The sequence below is a fragment of the Haliotis rufescens genome, unplaced genomic scaffold (genome assembly GCF_023055435.1).
Source record: "Haliotis rufescens isolate VD_foot unplaced genomic scaffold, xgHalRufe1.0.p SCAF_10, whole genome shotgun sequence".
In the NCBI taxonomy this organism is placed as follows: domain Eukaryota; kingdom Metazoa; phylum Mollusca; class Gastropoda; order Lepetellida; family Haliotidae; genus Haliotis; species Haliotis rufescens.
In genome coordinates this window covers 39,522,627-39,546,123 of record NW_025963780.1, presented here as the reverse complement: position 1 = coordinate 39,546,123, position 23,497 = coordinate 39,522,627, and the positions used below count along the sequence as shown (strand labels likewise).

The 23,497-nt window shown below is 40.3% G+C and overlaps 1 protein-coding gene across 1 annotated transcript in view; it reads left to right on the top strand.

Annotated features, from left to right (window-relative positions):
• The first annotated feature begins 475 nt into the window (after window positions 1-475).
• The window catches only part of LOC124142643, a 34,444-nt gene continuing 11,422 nt past the window's right edge, over window positions 476-23,497 (top strand). Inside the window, exons 1-7 of the mRNA XM_048390451.1 lie at window positions 476-684; window positions 11,536-11,604; window positions 13,095-13,192; window positions 16,718-16,813; window positions 17,247-17,375; window positions 18,656-18,949; window positions 19,359-19,500. Of these exons, the coding sequence (XP_048246408.1) occupies window positions 614-684; window positions 11,536-11,604; window positions 13,095-13,192; window positions 16,718-16,813; window positions 17,247-17,375; window positions 18,656-18,949; window positions 19,359-19,500 (899 nt within the window). The 5' untranslated portion in view covers window positions 476-613. The remainder of the gene's footprint in view (window positions 685-11,535; window positions 11,605-13,094; window positions 13,193-16,717; window positions 16,814-17,246; window positions 17,376-18,655; window positions 18,950-19,358; window positions 19,501-23,497) is intronic.

Sequence of the window (23,497 nt, the reverse complement as noted above, 5' to 3'; positions counted from 1 at the left end):
GACCTTCCGCCCTCCGACAGGCGATTTGCCAGTAGACCAAGGAATCGGTCTGTAAATTTAAGTACACTGTACACATCCATGAAAGTATGGCGTAGTATATATCCCTGTAAGTATGGTATAGTACACATCCATGTAAGTATGGTATGGTATACATCCATGTAAGTACAATATATTGTAGCTCCATGCACTTGTACGCTCATATGCATCTCTGTTATTACGGTATTGTTAATTTACGTCGATCTGAGAACATTTGTCAAGCCCCATGGGGAGGAGAACAAAATCCCCCAATCCACCAATGTTATTCCCCAAGCTAATCCCCCAAATTCCTATCAGCATCCTATCCCCAACCCCACAACCATGAAACCCCTCACATGTGAAAACTGTGTGCCCTGAGACAGCCGCAGCTAGTGTTCTGGCATCGATGCATGACAGTGTGAAGCACTGAGTAGATGCGCACGCTGATTATGCGACACTGAATATTACTTCCTTGTCTGTCCCGTATAGCCTACCTGTGCACGGGTAGGAGCCTACAGTCGGTGTAGATATACTGCGCAATATACATCCTGGTACCAAGAACAGAGTTAGCTGGAGCTGGTTCTACTTTGTGTCCAGCATGAAGACAAACTACATCCTTCAGCTGCTGATTCTGGCGGGATTGATCGACCTGAGCATCCAATGGAGCGGGTAAGTAACCATTGGTCATCCCAACGCTTTACTGTATCATTCAAGCACAAGACCTGCCTTGAGAAAATCAGACTATAATAACATTTTACCCCAAAACTAAAGTCGTGTTTTGTTAAAAAATATTTATTTTATTAAAAAAGAAATCCATTTGAAATAATGTTGGAAGATATTGAGAAAAATGGGCTTAAGTTCAATGGAAAATGATTTGGTTCGTGTATATGACACAGCACGCATTGTCAGAAATTCTATTGTTCGCTAAGTACTTAACTACCCTACTTATTTCTACAACAACTCTTTGCAGTCCTTGTTTATAGGACAAACACCCAACGACTACAACCTATTAATGTCCCTTCTCATACCTCTAATGTGCATGTGTTATCGAGTCAAGTTTCCACACAATGCAAGTTAGGCGCCATACTTCAACTAAAGATAGACTGCGTGTTCAAAAGTAAATGATCGTTTGGTGCACATTTGCTCGTTCCCTTTTTATGAAACGTGAATAATCGTGACTAGCTAGGTTTATGAATAAGTGGGGATTATAATTCGTCTATTTTACTTTTATATATGACGCTTGTCTTGTGACAGTGATATATTCGTATACGATCAGTAACTTGATATCACTGACTGCCTCTGTATGTGGCTGGCAGCTGAATTAACTATTACACATGTGACCATATGACGACCCCACGACATATAGTGTAGATGAGGACACACAAATGTAATCAGGACTGGATATGTGGATAAGGACTTACTCATGTAGTCAGTATTGGTCAGTGTTTGTCTGAACACACATTAGTGACTTTGTGACAAGGTAGACACAATTGTATGGATAACAACTTCTTTAATACTGTAAAAAGCGACGTTTCGGTATAGATCCTTATACCGTTGTCAAGCAGGACTGAATGAGGGACAACGTACAGAATATATATAGTAGGTGGAGGATTAACGGTAGAGGATTAACAGTAACAACAATAGCATACATGGGCGGGATTAACAGTTACAACAAAAGCATACATGGGCGGGATTAACAGTAACAACAATTGCATACATGAGTGGGATGAGTGACTAGCATATATGGGCGGGATTAACAGTTACAACAACAGCTTTCATGGGCGGGATTAACAGTAACAACAATAGCATACATGGGCGGGATTAACAGTTACAACAATGACATACATGGGAGGGATTTACAGTAACAACAACAGCATACATGGGCGGGGATTAACAGTAACAACAATTGCATACATGGGCGGGATTAACAGTAACAACAATTGCATACATGGGCGGGATTAACAGTAAAAACAACAGCATACATGGGCGGGATTAACAATAACAACAATAGCATGCATGGGCCTGATTAACAGTAACAACAACAGCATGCATGGGCGGGATTTACGGTAACAACAACAGCATAAATGGGCGGGATTAACAGTAACAACAACAGCAACATACATGGGCGGGATTAAGAGTAACAACAATAGCATACATGGGCGGGATTAACAGTAACAACAACAACATACATGGGCGGGATTAACAGTAACAACAACAACATACATGGGCGGATTAACAGTAACAACAACAGCATACACGGGAGGGATTAACAGTAACAACAATAGCATACATGGGCGGGATTAACAGTAACACCAACAGCATACATTGGCAGGATTTACAGAAGCAACAACAGCATACATGGGCGGGGATTAACAGTTACAACAATTGCATGCATGGGCGGGATTAAAAGTAACAACAACAACATACATGGGCGGGATTAACAGTAACAACAATAGCATACATAGGCGGGATTAACAGTAACAACAACAGCATACTTTGGCGGGATTATCAGTAACAACAACATACATGGGCGGGATTAACAGTAACAACAACAACATACATGGGCGGGATTAACAGTAACAACAGCATAAAGGGGCGGGATTAACAGTAACAACAACATACATGGGCGGGATTAACAGTAACAACAATTGCATACATGGGCGGGATTACAAGTAACAACAACAACATACATGGGCGGGATTAACAGTAACAACAGCATACATGGGCGTGATTAACAGTAACAACAACATACATGGGCGGGATTAACAGTAACAACAGCATAAAGGGGCGGGATTAACAGTAACAAAAACATACATGGGCGGGATTAACAGTAACAACAATTGCATACATGGGCGGGATTAACAGTAACAACAACAGCATACATGGGCGGGATTAACAGTAACAAAAACAGCATACATGGGCGGGATTAACAGTAACAACAACAGCATACATGGGCGTGATTAACAGTAACAACAATAGCATCGATGGGCGGGATTAACAGTAACAACAACAGCATACTTTGGCGGGATTAACAGTAACAACAATAGCATACATGGGCGGGATTAACAGGAACAACAATTGCATACATGGGCGGGATTAACAGTAACAACAATAGCATAAATGGGCGGGATTAACAGTAACAACAACATACATGGGCGGGATTAACAGTAACAACAACAGCATACATGGGCGGGATTAAAAGTAACAACAACAGCATACATGGGCGGGATTAACAGTAACAACAATAGCATACATGGGCGGGATTAACAGTAACAACAACAGCATACAATGGCGGGATTAACAGTAACAACAATAGCATACATGGGTGGGATGAACAGTAACAACAACAGCAACATACATGGGCGGGATTAACAGTAACAACAATAGCATACATGGGCGGATTAACAGTAACAACAACAGCATACACGGGAGGGATTAACAGTAACAACAACAGCTTACATGGGCGTGATTAACAGTTACAACAATGGCATACATTGGCAGGATTTACAGAAACAACAACAGCGTACATGGGCGGGGATTAACAGTAACAACAATTGCATACATGGGCGGATTAACAGTAACAACAACAGCATACATGGGCGGGATTAACAGTAACAACAACAACATACATGGGCGGGATTAACAGTAACAATTATAGCATACATAGGCGGGATTAACAGTAACAACAACAGCATACTTTGGCGGGATTATCAGTAACAACAATAGCATCGATGGGCGGGATTAACAGTAACAACAACAGCATGCATAAGGCGGGAGAACAGTAATAACAACAGCATAAATGGGCGGGATTAACAGTAACAACAACATACATGGGCGGGATTAACAGTAACAACAACAACATACATGGGCGGGATTAACAGTAACAACAACAACATACATGGGCGGGATTAACAGTAACAACAATAGCATACATGGGCGGATTAACAGTAACAACAACAGCATACACGGGAGGGATTAACAGTAACAACAACAGCATACATGGGCGTGATTAACAGTTACAACAATTGCATACATGGGCGGGATTTACAGAAACAACAACAGCATACATGGGCGTGATTAACAGTAACAACAATTGCATACATGGGCGGATTAACAGTAACAACAACAGCATACACGGGAGGGATTAACAGTAACAACAACAGCATACATGGGCGTGATTAACAGTAACAACAATTGCATACATTGGCAGGATTTACAGAAACAACAACAGCATACATGGGCGTGATTAACAGTTACAACAATTGCATACATGGGCGGGATTCACAGAAACAACAACAGCATACATGGGCGTGATTAACAGTAACAACAATTGCATACATGGGCGGATTAACAGTAACAACAACAGCATACCTGGGCGGGATTAACAGTAACAACAACAGCATACATGGGCGTGATTAACAGTTACAACAATTGCATACATGGGCGGGATTTACAGAAACAACAACAGCATACATGGGCGTGATTAACAGTTACAACAATTGCATACATTGGCAGGATTTACAGAAACAACAACAGCGTACATGGGCGGGGATTAACAGTAACAACAATTGCATACATGGGCGGGATTAACAGTAACAACAACAACATACATGGGCGGGATTAACAGTAACAACAATAGCATACATAGGCGGGATTAACAGTAACAACAACAGCATACTTTGGCGGGATTATCAGTAACAACAATAGCATCGATGGGCGGGATTAACAGTAACAACAACAGCATGCATGGGCGGGAGAACAGTAATAACAACAGCATAAATGGGCGGGATTAACAGTACCAACAACATACATGGGCGGGATTAACAGTAACAACAACAACATACATGGGCGGGATTAACAGTAACAACAACAACATACATGGGCGGGATTAACAGTAACAACAATAACATACATGGGCGGGATTAACAGTAACAACAGCATACATGGGCGGGATTAACAGTAACAACAACAACATACATGGGCGGGATTAACAGTAACAACAACATACATGGGCGGGATTAACAGTAACAACAACAACATACATGGGCGGGATTAAAAGTAACAACAACAACATACATGGGCGGGATTAACAGTAACAACAGCATACATGGGCGGGATTAACGGTAACAACAGCATACATGGGCGGGATTAAAAGTAACAACAACAACATACATGGGCGGGATTAACAGTAACAACAACATACATGGGCGGGATTAACAGTAACAACAACAGCATACATGGGCGGGATTAACAGTAACAACAACAGCATACATGGGCGGGATTAACAGTAACAACAATAGCATACATGGGCGGGATTAACATTAACAACAACAGCATACAATGGCGGGATTAACAGTAACAACAATAGCATACATGGGCGCGATTAACACTTACAACAATAACATACATTGGCGGGATTAACAGTAACAACAATAGCATACATGGGCGGGATTAACAGTAACAACAAAACATAAATGGGCGGGATTAACAGTAACAACAATAACATACATGGGCGGGATTAACAGTAACAACAATAGCATACATTGGCGGGATTTACAGTAACAACAACAGCATGCATGGGTGGGATTAACAGTAACAACAATAGCATACCTGGGCGGGATTAACAGTAACAACAATTGCATACATTGGCGGGGATTAACAGTAACAACAATTGCATACATGAGTGGGATGAGTGACTATTTGTATTATCATGATATTGTGGATATACTATATGTTAGTAATATTCGCATTAAATTAGATTATACTTGAAACCAACGAGTTGCAAGTATTAAAACTCACGGTGTGCTTTAGGGAAGAGGAATGAGGAAGTATATTACGGTTTCAATAGAGCTATACATATAGGATTGTTTTCTCTGCTGTGCTTGAACGATCGCATTCTGAGCGGTATAATCTCCTACCTCGACATTTGATATACATTCCTTTTGTCATAATCATTCCAGGGATTATTTTTACACACGCGATTCATTCAATACTAATCATAATGAGTGAGTAACTAAGTAAGTGAGTGAGAATGATTTAACGCCGTTTTAGATACATTCCAGAAATATCACGCGGGGACACTAGAAGTGTGCTTCACACATTTACGCATATATGAAATCGAACCGAGGCCTCCTGCAATACGAGCGAACGCTTTTACCACTATGCTACCCTACCGCCCCACAAATTATAATGCGCCCTATTGATGTATGTGTGACATTTTAAGCGTGTCGATAACTATATAATGCCTATATTGACATTGTGTTGGTTATTTCAAGATGACATATGGATACTGCTGTCGAGTGTAGGGTATTGTACTTATAATAAGACACCGAACCCAATGTCGAGATATATTCCGTGCAGCTTCATATGCTATATGTTTTGTGTGAACAGTTAGTTTCCTAGATTTGCCCATGGTTTGATCTGTTATGTCACATTTATGCGTCTCATAAAACCACTGTGTTGCCGCTCAGTACTTTTACAGTGACAAGAAATGCGATTTTATTACGCTTCATCGCGTGTGATGCACAGGTGCGTGTGTGTGTAACGCTGCTTGTACTCGCCAATACTGGTACTTGTACTACTAATTGTGTTGGGGTTGGGGGTTTGGGGTTGGGCTTTGGGGGTCGTTTTCAGGGCATTACATGGTATGTCGTGGTACAAGTAGCCTTCAGATAGGTTGATATTGCCCCAGGCTAAGCCAAATAAGTACAGGTTATACTGCACATCGTTGACAATGCTATACATTTATGTTGCTTATTGCTCTCTGTGACGTGTTTATAACAAACTGTACATTGTTGCCCCTGTACATTGGTGTTCCATGCTGTATCAGTACTGTCCTCAGTGGCGCTATTACCCATAAAGGTACGTGGTATGCTGTAAATTGTCAACTGCATTGTACATTTGTGTCTTAGTGGCGCTATTACCCATAAAGGTACGTGGTATGCTGTAAATTGTCAACTGCATTGTACATTTGTGTCTTAGTGGGGCTTTTACCCATAAAGGTACATGGTATGGTGTAAATTGTTAACTGCATTGTACATTTGTGTCTTAGTGGCGCTTTTACCCATAAAGATACATGGTATGGTGTAAATTGTTAACTGCATTGTACATTTGTGTCTTAGTGGCGCTTTTACCCATAAAGGTACATGGTATGGTGTAAAGTGTCAACTGCATTGTACATTTGTGTCTTAGTGGCGCTTTTACCCATGAAGGTACATGGTATGCTGTAAAGTGTCAACTGCATTGTACATTTGTGTCTTAGTGGCGCTTTTACCCATAAAGATACATGGTATGGTGTAAATTGTTAACTGCATTGTACATTTGTGTCTTAGTGGCGCTTTTACCCATAAAGATACATTGTTTGCTGTAAATTGTTAACTGTATTGTACATTTGTGTCCTCAAGGACGCGCTATTAGCCATAAAGGTACATGGTATACTGTAAACTGTTAACTTTATTATACATTTGTGTCCTCAATGACGCGCTATTAGCCATAAAGGTACATGGTGTACTGTAAACTGTTAACTTTATTGTACATTTGTGTCCTCAATGACGCGCTATTAGATATAAAAGTACATGGTTTACTTCAAATTGTTAACTGTATTGTACATTTGTGTCCTCAGTGGCGCTATTGTACTAGTGAAGATAGTCGATCATGAAATGTATAACACTATCAGACATTATTCTTGTTCATCTCAAGTTGTTATGTAAGTGCAACAATCTTTAACAAACATTAACCTGATTTTACATAGTATTCATCAACTGAAACCATTAACTTTATTCCCGCACTGAAGGGGGTGTTTTCTCTGCACTGAAGCGGATTTATTACTTGCATCAAATGGCATGTGTTCTTCCTGTGCATTGGATGGGATGGGATCAACTCCACCAGATGTCCTATTCATCACACACTCACACACACACACAGACACACAGACACACACAGACACACACAGACACACACAGACAGACAGACACACAGACAGACACACAGACATACACACACACAGACAGACAGACACACAGACAGACAGACACACACAGACACACACACACACACAGACACACACACACACACACACACAGACACACACACAGACAGACACACACACAGACAGACACACACACAGACAGACACACACAGACACACACACACACCTCGTTTAAGGTAGTTCCATATGAACACTGGGATGAAAAATCGTTCTGCTTTCTGTATGATATAGAATACTGACTTTCTAACAGGAAGTGATGTTCATGTTTAACAGCATCATGATTACATTTGTTACACTTCTGTACGGCTGTATCGATATTTCTATAAGACAGCTGTTTCATATTCCAATGATGGCTCATACATCGGAATTTACACAATATTCACACCAGATCATTCTGCAATGTCTCGATATGTGTACATACATGCATGTCGCTACATAAGTGCAATAATCTTGGACGCGACGTTAAACTCCATTTCACCTCGCCACCCGAGATTATATGCTATGTTGTTGTCGCTTCTTTTGAGTTCATGCACGCTGCGATACGACTGTGAATACTTCATAATAGGTCGGTGTGATTCCATCAAACAAATGCTGTGTGATTTATACATGCTTAATACTGGTATATCGCTTTCAATGTAGTCTTATTCAACAGAACGCGTCTCATGCGAATGACCGGTTTGTCTGGATTAGACAGTATTACGTGTTGGCTTATGATAAGAGACGGTCAGTTCCCTGTAGTTCGCGCCATCACCAAGTTTGAAACATCGATCGACATTAAGTGGAAAATCTAGCTTCAAACTTGGTGCAGTGTAGGTGAGGGGAACCCGCGAGGCGATCGACTTACCAAGTTATGTTCTCTTTTATATCATGTTGGCTGTGTGATTTTATACTCGTCAGCAGTTTGTTCATCTGTTTTTGAAATTGGATGTAATTACCGTCAAGCTTCATCATCTGATTAGCTTCGAGCACGAAAAGATACCACACAAGATTACATCGGTTGACATGAGGACCATATTTTTAACGCCTGTCCACTTGGTCAATTTATCACAAGAAGTTCAAGGTCGGAAGAAGACGCAGCGATAATTGTTGTGATCGTCCTTCGACACAATGTTTTATTTATACTCTAAACCTTTCTAATGTCACAATGCCTATGATAGGTCATAGGCAACTGGAAAAGGGACGGACGGATAATACGGTTTTGAGATGAGTGCTTATTGTGCCTTTGCATCTCTGGTGTTAAGTGACATTATAGGAATTTGTTTCTGAAAGTTTGTTTTATAATAGTAATATAGAAAATGGTTCCAATCCATATTGGCAAGCTGTAGTCAGTTTTGATATAAAAATACAATTCCACTCTACTAACTTACAAAACTTGTCAAAATCACAACTTAGATGGAACAACTGTACCTTTACAAATGATATTAATCTCGTATGAGCCCAAATTTCGGACAAACCATTACTTATAACGTTAACCAAGGCCGGCGCACCAAACTAAGATGGTTGCACGATTGATTACTGCACACATATGAACACATTTGTTTTTACTTAAGATTAAAATGTCAGATGATGATCATTGCGCTTTGTTTTGTCTTGCTAATGAAGGAAATATTTTACGTTTTCTGTGAATGTCGCTTTGTTCAGATATGTTTGGAAAGATCTTCTGACTTGGGTAACAGGCAACGGCTCTTCTGTTTTTAATATTTGTAATTGGATTATCATCAGTTTGTATTATTTGGAATAAGGGAAATTATCATGACTGATCAAGTATTTGATCTCATTCTGTTACTTGCTATTGCTTCGTTTGTAAGTGTAAATTTAATTTGAAAAAAGCAAAGACCTTGAATCATTTTAAGCATGAAGTAAAACAACGATAGATCAACAAATTATTTTCAACAATTTTTTCAGAGATAAAATATTAAGTTCCAGAGATAATTTGCCAATACTTCATCAATATTTACGCCCCTTTGTGTTATTTGTACTGATCAGGTTACCACACTTGTGAATTTATATATTTTCATTTGGTTTAACAAATAATATCGTTAATTTAACATATTTTCAATTGAAAACCAAACATATGATAAGAGAAATAGTTTCTTTTCCACTCAGTGTACATATTGTCCCTTTCCGAAGCTTTTCAAACGATCAAGCCTCCCATCTTTGTCAACAACAACTTGGGGCGATAATTCAAATTTAAACGCTGCGGATGTATGCTTCTAAATTCTGGAAACGAACTTCACGTGACATTTTACCAGCGCTTCTATCATTTGCAGTCACTGACTATCACCTTAAAAATAAAGTTACAACACTCGCTTCTGATATAACAATTCCCAGTGCAGTAAATCTTTGAAACAGAATACAGGAGGATATATTATTTAACTGGAAGTGCTTTGTTATTAAGGTAGTTAGATGCATTGGACTTTCTGTCTGTTATAACAAACTCAAAGGGACCACTAATTTTAGTTCGTTATAACTGTAGTTCGTTATAAGCATATATACAGCATAACTACAGCAAATTGTCGGGACAAAAAAGTAAGTTCGTTATATCCGTCAGTTCGTTATAAGCGTGTTCGTTATAAACGTAGTTTACTGTATTGATGTTTAGGGACTTCACACCGAGTAACCTTCACCTTAATTGCCATCCTGTCATCTGCCAACACATTACTTGTGGCAAAGATGGCGAGTGGTAATAATAGGTCTCAAAACCATCATAACACCTTCCGAATAAAACTATTTACTATTAATCCGAAATGTCCTTCCACTTGTAACCTTTCTTCAAAATGTAACCTCTAGTGACCTTGACATACCTTGATGTGGTGACAACGGAGGATGTCAGCTTACTTATCACATATATATTGCGATTTCAACTTAAATACGAGGCCTTAATACGATAAATATATATCGACCATAATTGTGTGGTGGTGATTTGTTTAAATAGAAGCATTTGCAAATTCAAAATTCAAAATTCAAATTAATTTCTGTAAATTTCTGAAGATTAAATTTTATACATACATATTTTTAAGAAGGTAAAAGACAAAAGGTTGTAATTATTTCTCTACCTCCTAGTTTCGCCAAATACCGAAATCCATGCCTCAATGGTGTGTTTTCGGCTTTATTGCTACTTCTACATGGGCTTTACAGTGACCTCAACACAAGTTGTCACATTAAAAAAAGGTGCTGACAGTACAAGGTATTGTGTTTTTACTACTGACATGTTTTACATCATTTATTGCAAGCACACTTAATTAGAGTTTAATACCTTTGTTTACTTCATATATTAAACACAAGGGCTTTGTCCACGGTTCCTACATGTTCCACTTATTCTTGTTGGATTTCGGAAAGGAACTGTTTCACCTACCTGTTTACCCGTGAGCTTTGGACGCGTCACTTTCTTTTTCTGCATGTTAGCATTCCTTTATTGCGGTTATTTGTCGATTGTCCTGATGTCTTCGTTTTATGAATATTGCTTTCCTTTGGATTTCTACGGATTTCGACCACGTTGCCATTTTGTTTAACGAACATATCTGTCCTTGCAGGAATGTATGTTCACAAAGAATCTGCTCGTACAGGTGGGAGTATCGGTGTGCGTACAGAACATGGAGAGCGTAAGTACAGTCTTTCGTTAAATATATGACTAGAAAACACGTGATGTCAATTCCAATGACGCAACTTTACTAGAGGTTAACGCGAGTGTGTTTTGGGATGGTAAATATCCTGTATTAGGAATAAACATTGTATAAAGCTTGCCCCAGCGACCTAAATACATAGTGTTTATTTCTAATTCAGGATATATACCATCCCCAAACACACAATAGTGAGAACCTCTTTATAATTAGTCATTCATAATTCTGTCGCGAAACTCCTGTTCTCATCTCTATCAACACTATCTAAACACGATTTAAACATTACAAAGTTTCCTGGAATGTGCGCAAAAGAATGTATATATACTTCAGTACAGTACAGTACAGAACAGTATATACAACAGTCAATATAGTTCCAACTGTAACCTGTTTCTTAGCGTATCTACATAGATCTGGAGGCTAAATAACAACTGCCTACACATATTGTTTCAACTTGCCTTTCGCGGCATTCCTGAGCTCCGCCCGCAAGAGCAACTACCCTTTACCCTAGTCTATGAGACGTCACGATAGTTAAGTCTCTCTGTGCTGTCACAACGTTACGAAGTGCAAAGTCAGATGTACACACTGCGATATAATGAACCAAGGTAACAATTCGGGCATATTTCGGCCAAATCCAACTGTCTCAAATTGGGGGAAAAGGATTCAAGCCGCAGAGGTCTCTAAACACAGATATGGAAACGGATCCCACTGAGCTAGTGTCCTTCCTAAATTGTTTCGCTATTCATATCTAAAAAAATGCCATAACTTGTAAATGTCCTCAGCTACGTCCTAGTTATATACTTATTTTCAGTATCGTAGACTACTGTTTTGATAATGATCACAATTATCCCGGTAGTTTCTCCAGATTCACGATGGTTAATTCTGACTCTATCGCCGATTGACAAGGGCGGCGCCATTTTGTTTGTAAACACTAAAAGTAGTACCTACCTCACCTTTCATATTTGCATCTTTATCCGTATATGATCAAAACGGACATCGTTTTCTCCGTTGGCTTTCTCCCATCGAGAAGTCTACTAATCATATGATAAAAGTTAAAGATCTTATGTTTGTCTTGAAGTAATTTGTGAAACAGTTTTCTCGTGGATTTACCATGCATAACAATGATAATTATGTTGAGGCAGGGAATTACATACAACATCTTATTTTAAACACCTATTATAACAACCGGTATATCAATGGTACATCCATGTCTCTCTTTTGCGTCATATCAAAATACGTTAAATATGGTACTTAATGCTACCCTGCTCGGTAATGGCTGGAAGTCAGTATAATGTGTCTGAGTGGGGTATCCATGGTGAACTACGACATAGTATCTCAGTGGGCTAGCACTATTAAGCCTATAATTCCGGACTGAAACAAACAGCCAAACATACGTCCGTGCTGATCTCAAGGTAAGTGATCTTATTATGAACGCCACGTTAAACCCCAGTTAACCTCACCTCATGTCTCTTCAGATGCTGCTATTATAAGTGGTACAAAGTGCCGGCCTATCGGACTGTCTTTTTCTGCTGCCCTGGATGGCGAGTTTCCACCAATCAGAAATGTGACGAGGGTAAGTTCAGGGTTTAACATCATCAACGTAATGTAGTTTAATGTGCAATCAAAATTGAATTGATCCTTTAATATCAAAAGTAATTAAGATAATCCTTTAATTATGTACAATGAAAATTGGCGTTATCTCCCTTGGAGTAATACAAGGATCTGATGAAATTAATATGTTATAGTCGTTCCCGATTAAGAAGTAGGTAAGTTCTATTGTGACAATGTCCCTTTGAGGCATTTCCGTTTCTCTATAAAACGATTATTTGTAGTTTACACGATATGCAGCTTTTCCATTAGACGAGAGGTCGGTCCCATGTCCGCGAAATTGACGTTCACATTTTGACGACACAATTTGACGTTCCTACGTTATTTACGAGACCATGTTCTTGAAATGACGTACATGTAAACACTGACGGACTACTTCCACATTCCTGGGGGAACCCATGGGGATTCCCAAGCGCGAATACACTCTTCACAAAAAGAAACGCACAGGTAGTATGTTGTTCACTGAACCTGACTACACAAAAAAGTCCGGTATATAAATTGAATATATGATATTTGAAAATGTTGGTGTCCTGGCCTTCGACAAACGGTGCGTTTCCACCTATCAGAAATGTGACGTAGGTAAGTTCAGGGTTTAACATTATCAATGTTATGTATTTTTATGTGAAATCAAAATTTAAGTTGATCATTTAAATCAAAAGTAATCAAAATAATCCTTTAATCATGAAGAATGAAAATTGGCGTTATCTCCCATGGAGTAATACAAGGATCTGATGAAATAGGTCATGTTCGTTCCGATTAAGAAATGGACGAGAGGTCGGTCACATGACCGCGAAATTGACGTTCATAAGAGTATGAACGACACAATTTGACTTTCATATGTTTTTGACGAGACCGTGCACTTGTAATGACGTAAACACTGACGAACTACTTCCACATTCCTGGAGGAGCCCCTGGGGATAAATACAGAAGCGTTACTTCTCATCATTAAGACCCTTTAAACTTGAACTTCGCGTTTTAGCATACATTGAGATAAGTCAGAGAGTTCGATTGCATGTCCATTCAAGGATATCCTTGCTACAACCAATCCTAGAGCATAAAACGAAAGGAAAGCACACCCAAACAACCGTAGTGTCGACTCGATCCGTGTCTAAACGACTGTGACAGTCTTCAACAATATATGAACGTACCTTAGTATCCATTTAAATATCTGGGTAATTTTTTCAAAGTTTCCCAAATTTAACATTAACTACATAAACAAAGCCAATGACAATAAAACCGATCGCCCAAACGCATCACGACAACGGCCATGGTAACCCGATGCACGTGAGTTCCGTGCAAAAGGAAATGCACATGCGTTCCCCCATTTCTTGCCCTATAAAAATCCACCCAGATCGGATAACATTCATTCGTTATTGAATTGCTACCACACGCCAAGATTGACAAGAAATCAGCGACACCAAGCCCTTGGACGATTGCAAGTTGGACAAACCGCCCGGCAAGTAGCCGATTCATTTTAAGTCCACGTACGGACCATATACAGGCTCCAGCAACGGTACCAAAACACCAACACTACAGGTGACTGACCCACGTAGTGGAAGACCAAGGGTCACTACCAGACGTCAGGATCGTCAGATTGTACGACAGCATCTTCAAGATCGCTTTGTTATTGCTGCGGAAACTGCTCGACAGACCATGGGGACACACCAGCGACACACGAGTGCGGACACCGTGCGTCGTCGATTGACGAGCAGACACCTTCACTGTCACAGGCCACACCGAAGACGCATTCTGACACCACGTCATCGCCGGGACCGCCTTCAGTGGGTAACACAGCACCAGCATTGACACCACCAGCAGTGGTAAATAGTCCTCTTCTCAGACGAGATCCGTTACTGGATGTCAACAGCATATGGCAGAGTCTGGCGACGCCGTGGGAAACTTTATTCGGATGCTTGTGTTGTTGAGAGAGACTCGTGGGGTGGTCCGAGCATCATGGTGTGGGGTGGAATTGGTCTTGCACAGAGAGTCGGCCCTGTGGTCACAGCAGCTCGGTACATTGATCAAGTCTTGAGACCACACGCCATACCTCATTTGGCACGAGTTTCAGCATGATAACGCCCGTGCCCACGCTGCGAGAGCAACAAGATACTTCCTCCAGCAGAATGGCATCATGCAGAACCATGCAGTGGCCTGCCCTCAGTCCCGATTAAAATCCCATTGAGCACCTGTGGGACGAGATTCAAAGACGGCCTAATGACATCCGACCAAGGCCGACAACTGCAGCTGAACTGCGTCAGGCGTTCCTCAGACTATATGCTCAAGTGCCCATGGCCTTCATCAACCGCCTCATCCATTCCATGTATTGACGTTGGACGGCAGTCATCATGCGGACACACGAGATACTGACTTGTGATGCCATTTTCTCAGAGATTAGTTTTGTGTTACACTTTAAGAACATTTGACATTTTAATTTCAACCTTGATGATCAGTTTTGGCAAGTTTTTTTCATCTTGTTAATGTTTTTCAAAGTATGTTAACAGTGTTTGGACAAATAAGGTTTCTCATATATCTATCCATGGTGACGTTTCTTTCGCGGTTCAGTAAAATTGACACACCTTTACAATCACCGTTCAGTGATCGGCCAATTGATTAGTGATGACAATTACTTGTGATAGCCACAAGTTCACTAATAACTTCGGAAGTATCTCCCGTTACGTTTTTCGTGAAGGTCATTTTGACGTCCTGTACTTGAAGTAAATGTATTACGACGCGCTGTTATTCTTAGAAGAGGTGACTCAACTAATGAGGTTATTATTTGAGTCCATTTGTTGTACAGAAACTACAAAAAGTGTTCCTGTTGAGAATGTTGAGCGTACATAAGCTTATGTCACCTCTCGTTTTGCGGAACTATTTTATTCCGCGATACAGCTGGTTGTTGTATGGTTGTCAATGTAAACATGAAGTCACACGTACTGAGTATGATTGTGCATAAATCAAGGTCTACATCCTTTGAGGTAAAAATAGTGACACAAAAAAATAATAGAATTGACTTTCACTTTGTGTTAGTTCATTTAGAGAATGAACCTTCACAGAGCGAGAGGAAAACTGTATGGTAAATAGGCTACTAGTATTCAGGTTTCCTTCCACACCAGACGCATCATTATAGGATATGACTATAATAAAGCCATGCAGGAAATTGAGTACACGAAATCTCGGAGCGAAAGGGTGGTGACTGTCGTGCCTCGTTCTGTCTTCAAGAAACTCTTGTCCGCTGGGTCAACTTGTCACCATCTTCGTTTCGGCTGTGTTAGGAAATGACATTAAAGCTGAAGAATCGCATTATAGTTTTTGTTCTGAAATATATCTGCATGTGTGCTGGGATAAAGTATTCAATGCAAAGAAATGCTAACAAACTGTAAGTCGATGGTTTTGTAGGACATCGCGTTTATTATGCTTGTTAATCATGATGATATCCATGAAATAAATAAGAGGCATTACTCACTAACACAAATGTATTTAAATGACACAGCAATCTGCAACCCCCCATGCTTGAACGGAGGTAGTTGTGTAACCCCCAACAGGTGTCAGTGTGGTGATGGTGCTGTGGGACCAACGTGTAACTCGTGTAAGTAAATGTAAAAAAGACTTTTGAGGTCGAAACGTGTATATTATATCCTATCCATACTCCTCGAAAAAAGTTACTACAGTAAATCTGTCATGGCATGACTGAATAACTAGATTTACTATTGTAATATGAAAGAATCCCGTGGTCCTCAACGGGTTCTTAAATAGAATATATGTGTACATATATACACAAAAGTTTAGCCACATGGGAAAAATGAAATGATTGACGTCTGCGTTTTGAATTACAGATGTTCGAAGACGGTTATCAAATGCAAAATTGCACCAATAAGTCAAAGGACATTGATACGTATATATTCTGTACCTGCAGCAATATCTTCTTCAGAGTTGTTTGGATTAAGTTTCAGAACTGTAATGGGTGATATTTACACTGTGTTCACATTTTGTTATAGTATATATGCAGTTAACACTTTCAGTGGTGTGCAACTATCAGCGGCCCTGTTTCCCCGGGACATGCACCTCTCTCGGCAGCAACAACGTCAACTGTGACTGTTCATCAGGCTTCCGGTCTCCGTTTAATGTCCCTGGCGATTATTGTAGACAATGTGAGTGGTATATAAATATGTCTGAAATATATGATGCTGTACATGTTAAAATGAAAACGACGATAATTAGGTATTTAGGTTCATTATTTGAACCAGTTGAGAGTGTGTTCTACATTACCACATTTGCAAAAATCTGTTGTCTGCTCCATATTCCCTTAATTTCTTTATTTCCTCTAAAATTTAAAAAATGTACAACACTCCATCAATAGTAGAATATTTTGGATGAAAATTCCTCCTGTAAATTTTCAAATAGAACTTACGCATAAGAAAAGAAATTTATGAAAATATTTAAACCTTAGGAAGGCAGAAAATTCGTGATAAATAAATAAATATAGTTAATTTGGAAATTTAAAGGCGAAATTTCCTTTTTAGGAATTACGATAGGACTTTAGATCTAAATGATACATCTAAAAACGCCAATAAAATCAAATTCCTCGTAGCTACGGATAGCCAGAGATCTGTGTCCAGTCAGTCGGCCAGGCCGGAATCGTACAGTAGCTAGCTGCTCGCAGTGAATGGTTGGTAAAAAATCCTGCAATACCAGCTTGCTTGAAGAGTTTGGAAACTGTTGCACGTAACGGGTACTTCCAGACGGGAACATCGGCATACCAGACACCGTCCTTGACCTAGTGCAGTGGGCGGAGGTAAAATGCGTTGCATTTACCATTGTTGGCCCTGAAATATATATTGCATACATATAAAGTAAGATTTTAAAATCGGGATTCAAATCACATGAATTTTAAAAATTAAGTGCCGAAAAACAAAATGAGACACTGGCCCAAACTGTGGTACAATATGTACTATGCGTTTTTATAGATCCAGAGTCGCCACTGCAAAGACGCCATACTGTCCTACAATAGGAAGTCGAAGTATTGTGCCGCGGTAGACAGCACGTCACAGGACGTAATCGACTTATGCTGTGCTGACGTCAGAGAATTATACAACCCACTTTCGTTGTCATTGTACAATAAGGCATTCTGTCTACAATATATTGCCACACTTACTTTGAATTACTTTTAATCTAAGAACATCAGCATGTCATCATGCAACGCGTAATAAGTTGCAGCAGTATTTCCTATTGCCTACCGCTCGGGTTTGAGACTGAACTGCTTTCAAATAATACTGTTTTTTGCGGTGATGCATTCATCAACAAAATTGAACTTTAACATATAGTCTATACCTCTTGCGGTCTTATCAGAATGCATCATTCTGAAATACCGTAGTATAAGCTGTTTTAGATGGTTCCACTTAACGCCAATCATGGTCTTTAATGTTCAAAGTGGAGTCAGATCAACGACCAGTTATCTTTGAGGTTCAGGCAAGATTTGGATTCTGGATGAGAGGAACAGGAACACCGCCCATGGAAAAGTATTCATTGTATGTGGACTCGACAAACTCCACCGATGTTGACTACGTTTGGACAAACAGGAAAATGTTCAACCAGTTGAACATCAATGCATCAGCTCAGTATATGGCTGAAAACATCCCTGCGTCGCCATTCTTTGTCAAGGATTACGGACTTGGCATTGCTCGTGCTGAAGCTCGTCTGTATCATGAGAAAATACCTTACACAGGTATGTTTGGTTTGTATGTTTATTTGCTTGTTGTTTAACGCCGCACTCATGGCTATTCCAGCTCTATGACGATGGTCTGTAAATAATCGAGTATGGACCAGAGAATCCAGTGATTGACATCATGAACATCGATCCTACGCAATTGGGATACGATGACATGCATCCACCAATTCAGCGAGCCTGACCATCCGATCACGTCAGTTGCCTCTTATGACAAGCATAGGTTTACTGAAGACCTATTCTAACCCAGATCTTCACGGGTCAGGTATGTTTGGACCTACACAGTGATATGATCATGAAGAGTCATATACTGATACTGATTCATATATATGATAAAGTTGCTAACTTTCCAATCGATCAGGAGTATGAAGATTCACACATGTACATTTGAGAAATGGATTGATTACAGGGTCGAATTTTACAACGACACAAGTCAGCCTTGACCAGACTATTCCCTGTGAACCTGCAGTCTCGAGTGGACAAGCAAATGAATCCTACATCTGTGACATTGACAGATCCAATTACGACCGATCTCTCGAAAATGGCGACAAGTAAGTTTCATTTGTAAAGGGGGTTGGAAGATAATTAAGGATTGAAGTTGTATTTGTTGACGTTCATCAGCTGATGAAGACAGTGCCTCACGTGAGCAAATTGCATGATGCGCGAAGCGTCAACAAATACAACTTCAATCCTTAAATTGACAGATACATACATCATTACAAAACTATCCATTAAAAATCAAACTTTAATTATTTAAAGCGAACTATATTAACGTGGAGAGTCGTGACGTCGGGACGTCATCCGTCCCAAACATTCCATTTGGAGTGACATCCCTTGGTTTTACAAACGGTAGAAAATGGCGGCTACGGAAATGTCATTCACTTGAAATGAACACCCAGAAAAAGTTAATGTTGGAAAGAAATCCAGCCCCAGCTGATGCTGAAAATGGATTGATATTAACATTCTGTGGGTGTGTGTTTGAGTCATACTATGATTATGATGGGGGGGATTACCGCTTGAGGTGGCACAGTGGATCTCAGTGATTTCTTTTGGTAAGTCGAGCATTATCTGTTATAGCTTCGAATGGATGCTTCATTTCGGTGACCCGACACATACTTGATCTGTCTTGCCTCAACACCCGCATCATTCATAGCCTGAATCGATGTCATCAGTTGTACTGATGTTATTTTTAGACATAGAGGAATTCCCCAAAAGTAGTTCTGTATGTCTCCGCTCGATTGACAACGTAATCACGTGACATACTGACGTTCATCGGGAAATGAACGACAGTCAGCTTGGTAGTGTTCACCTGGGCGAGGTCACCCGCTACTGTCAATATTAATCTTTTATGACACCAACTGTGAAAAGCTGTAACCATATAAACTGAACACACGTGTCCTTTGAGATTAAATACAATGTATATACTATTCAAAGCTTATACGTCAAAATGTGTTCATGTGTTGAAATAACCAGAGACAATATTGCGTGAAGGCATGTGCATGTTTAATGAACAAAGGTCCGTTGTCATATACCATACAAGGCAACCAAACAACATGTGCCCAATAATCACTTAGATCACGCGTCAAAATGAGAGTATCTGACAAGAAATGAAACGTAAAAGAATCACGAAACCAAATTCATTGTATAAAGCAACAAGTCTCAGCACCGCGTATGTGATACACGTGTTCCGATCACAGCTTTGCACCGTCGTCTGATGCTCCTAATAAGTGTCCAGATGGTTCCCAAGGGAAGATTGTACCATTCTTCATTAAGGGCATTGCCGAGTTCCTGTAGAGTCGCCATGACCCTCTGTAGGGTATGGAGATCGGTTCTCCAACTCTACTTAAACCATGAATGAACCCCCTTCAGAGCGCTCATGTTCGGCTGAGATGGAATCTTGAAATCTTTCTCCTTGTCGACTCAATACTCGGGCACGATGATCAATGAAGTCTTGACAGTATCTCGATTCATCAGTGAAAGGTACTTGAGCCCCATCTTGCTCTGACCAATTGACGTGAACTCCAGCCAAATCCGAGCATATGCCTGCCTGTGGTGTCGGGTCAATGGGATGCGAATGCATGTTCTCCGAAACCATTGACTAGCCTCAAGACGGGGATATCGCACTGTCTGAGTAGAAACGTTAACGCCACTGTCGTTCCGCAGTCTTAAGGGATGACGTCTAGCTGCAACCAACCCTGTGTGGTGGAACGATGTCAACCACCCGCCTGTCGCTGCGCATCTACACGAGGCAAGGGAGTTAACTATAAAAGTACAGTTTCCACCGTTGCCGAACTAGGCTGGAATTACTGGACTCGATCGTAGCGCCACCAGTGGCTATTACCAGTTATGTCCCTTTTAAGCCTCTCCGATGGGCACCAATCGCATTCAACCTCTCGTATAACTTGCGTTTGCTTCACACAAAATGGTGGCGCCCAGTCAGGACGACCTGATCGATATTCAAGATCTATTTTGTGAGAAAACGGGTCTTACATCATTTGATATGAATCAAATCACGTGAGCACCTTGTTTAAAAACATGAAAAGATTTGAAAAATACCTGCTGACACCGAATTGGCGGTGCACATCCTTTGCAAATCCTTCAATCGACCGAAATCTGCACGACGGTTTATGAACCGGATTTCGATTTCAGTGCGAGATTTCGATTGGACTGTACATAGACTCGTTAGTCCAGCCAAAATGTAACTCCATACCAGCCTAGTTCGGCAAGGGTGAAAACTGGACTTTTAAAGTCAGTTAACTCTCTTGTCTCGGGAAGATGGTCGCTGCGTAACTCATCAAAACGTCTGGTATTGATTCCATGCCCTGCTGACCACACTTTGGCAGATACCACAGACGTTGTGTTGACCCAGTTTCCAGCGTGCCTATGCATGTGCCTAATTCTTCGGTCGTCAAACGACGTATTTGACGTCAATGGATTATAAGTGCATTCAGTTGTTGCAATCCTTAGTAGCACATGTTGTTGTGCTCTCTAATAATTATGTGCAACGATTCTGTCACAACCAACAGGTTTTCGAGCACCTCGTGATCATCGTGCCCATGACTGCATGCCTCTGTCCGTTCATTGTACCCATCACTGCGTCAATTTTCACCGATTCGTATTTTACAAGGTGTTCTGCGACCATGATGCCAAAACATAACGAGTAGAAGGGGCATATAAATCTAGATTTCAGAATTATAATAAATGTGTGGTGATATAACAATATGACATTATTTTTTATCCATGTAGTCATCTACAAATTAAATCTTTCACTCTTGCAAAGAGTCATACTGAAAAAAAATACACATAGTATTTTCTTTTCAAGCAATTACATTCTCAATTCTAAAAGACGTATGGTTGAGGACTTTGCGTGTTTGAGCACGTATAGCCTACACAAGTACTCTCAACAATACTTATTATACCTGTCATAGCATACTCAGAAAAGGATTATTGTGGGTTATTCTAGTTGTAAAGTAGCGAACAAGAGTAATGCTAGAATATATTCTTAAGTATTTCAGTTAAAACAATCAGTAATCTCTACGACAGATTAATGTTCATGGACATAAACAGATAAGTGAACTGTTTCGAAGATAAGTGAACCACGCTATAAAAGATAAATTTATTTCAGGGTATTGAAAGACCTTATCCTCAGATGCGTTTGTGCTTCTGATAGCACAGTACACTGTGGATATACTCAAACAGATTTATGTGCCGTAATCTTATTGGTTAAAGAGCATTGTCAATACGAATTCGTTTACGTACCTTGGTGAGTGAGTGAGTTTGTTGCTTAACGCCGCACTCTGCAACATTCCAGCTATATGACGGCGGTCTGTAAATAATCGAGTCTGGACCAGACAATCCAGTGATTGACATTTTGAGCATCGATCCACGCCATTCGGATCGATGACATGCATCAACCAAGTCAGCGAGCCTGACCACCCGATCCCGTTAGTCGCCTCTTACAACTAGCTGAGTCGCCTTTTACGGCAAGCATGGGTTGCTGAAGACCTAGTCTACCCCGGATTTTCACGGGTCACGTACCATGGTAAATATAGAGCCATGGTCATTTCCATATATTAAAACGACATGGTATTCGTCACGGCAACATTAAATGCTGTATTCATTCTATTTTGATATATGCAGTGTAAATGATATTTTACAGAAAAACTGCGTACGCATGTTTCTATAGTGTGTTATCCATATGTTTGACTTATAAAGGTGGGTGGTTGAGTGGTTTGTTGTTTAACGCCGCACTCAGCAATATGCCAGCTATATGACGGCGGTCTGTAAATAATCGAGTCTGGACAAGACAATCCAGTGATTGACACCATGAGCATCAATCCACGCAATTGGGATTGATGACATGCATCAACCAGGTCACAGAGCCTGACCACCCGATCCCGTTAGTCGCCTTTTACGACAAGCATAGTCGCCTTTTGCGGCAAGCATGGGTTGCTGAAGACCTATTCTACCCCGGATCTTCACGGGTCGACTTATAAAGGAGGGGTATGCCATCATGATAACGTCACTGCATTGCAGAGGTGCATGATA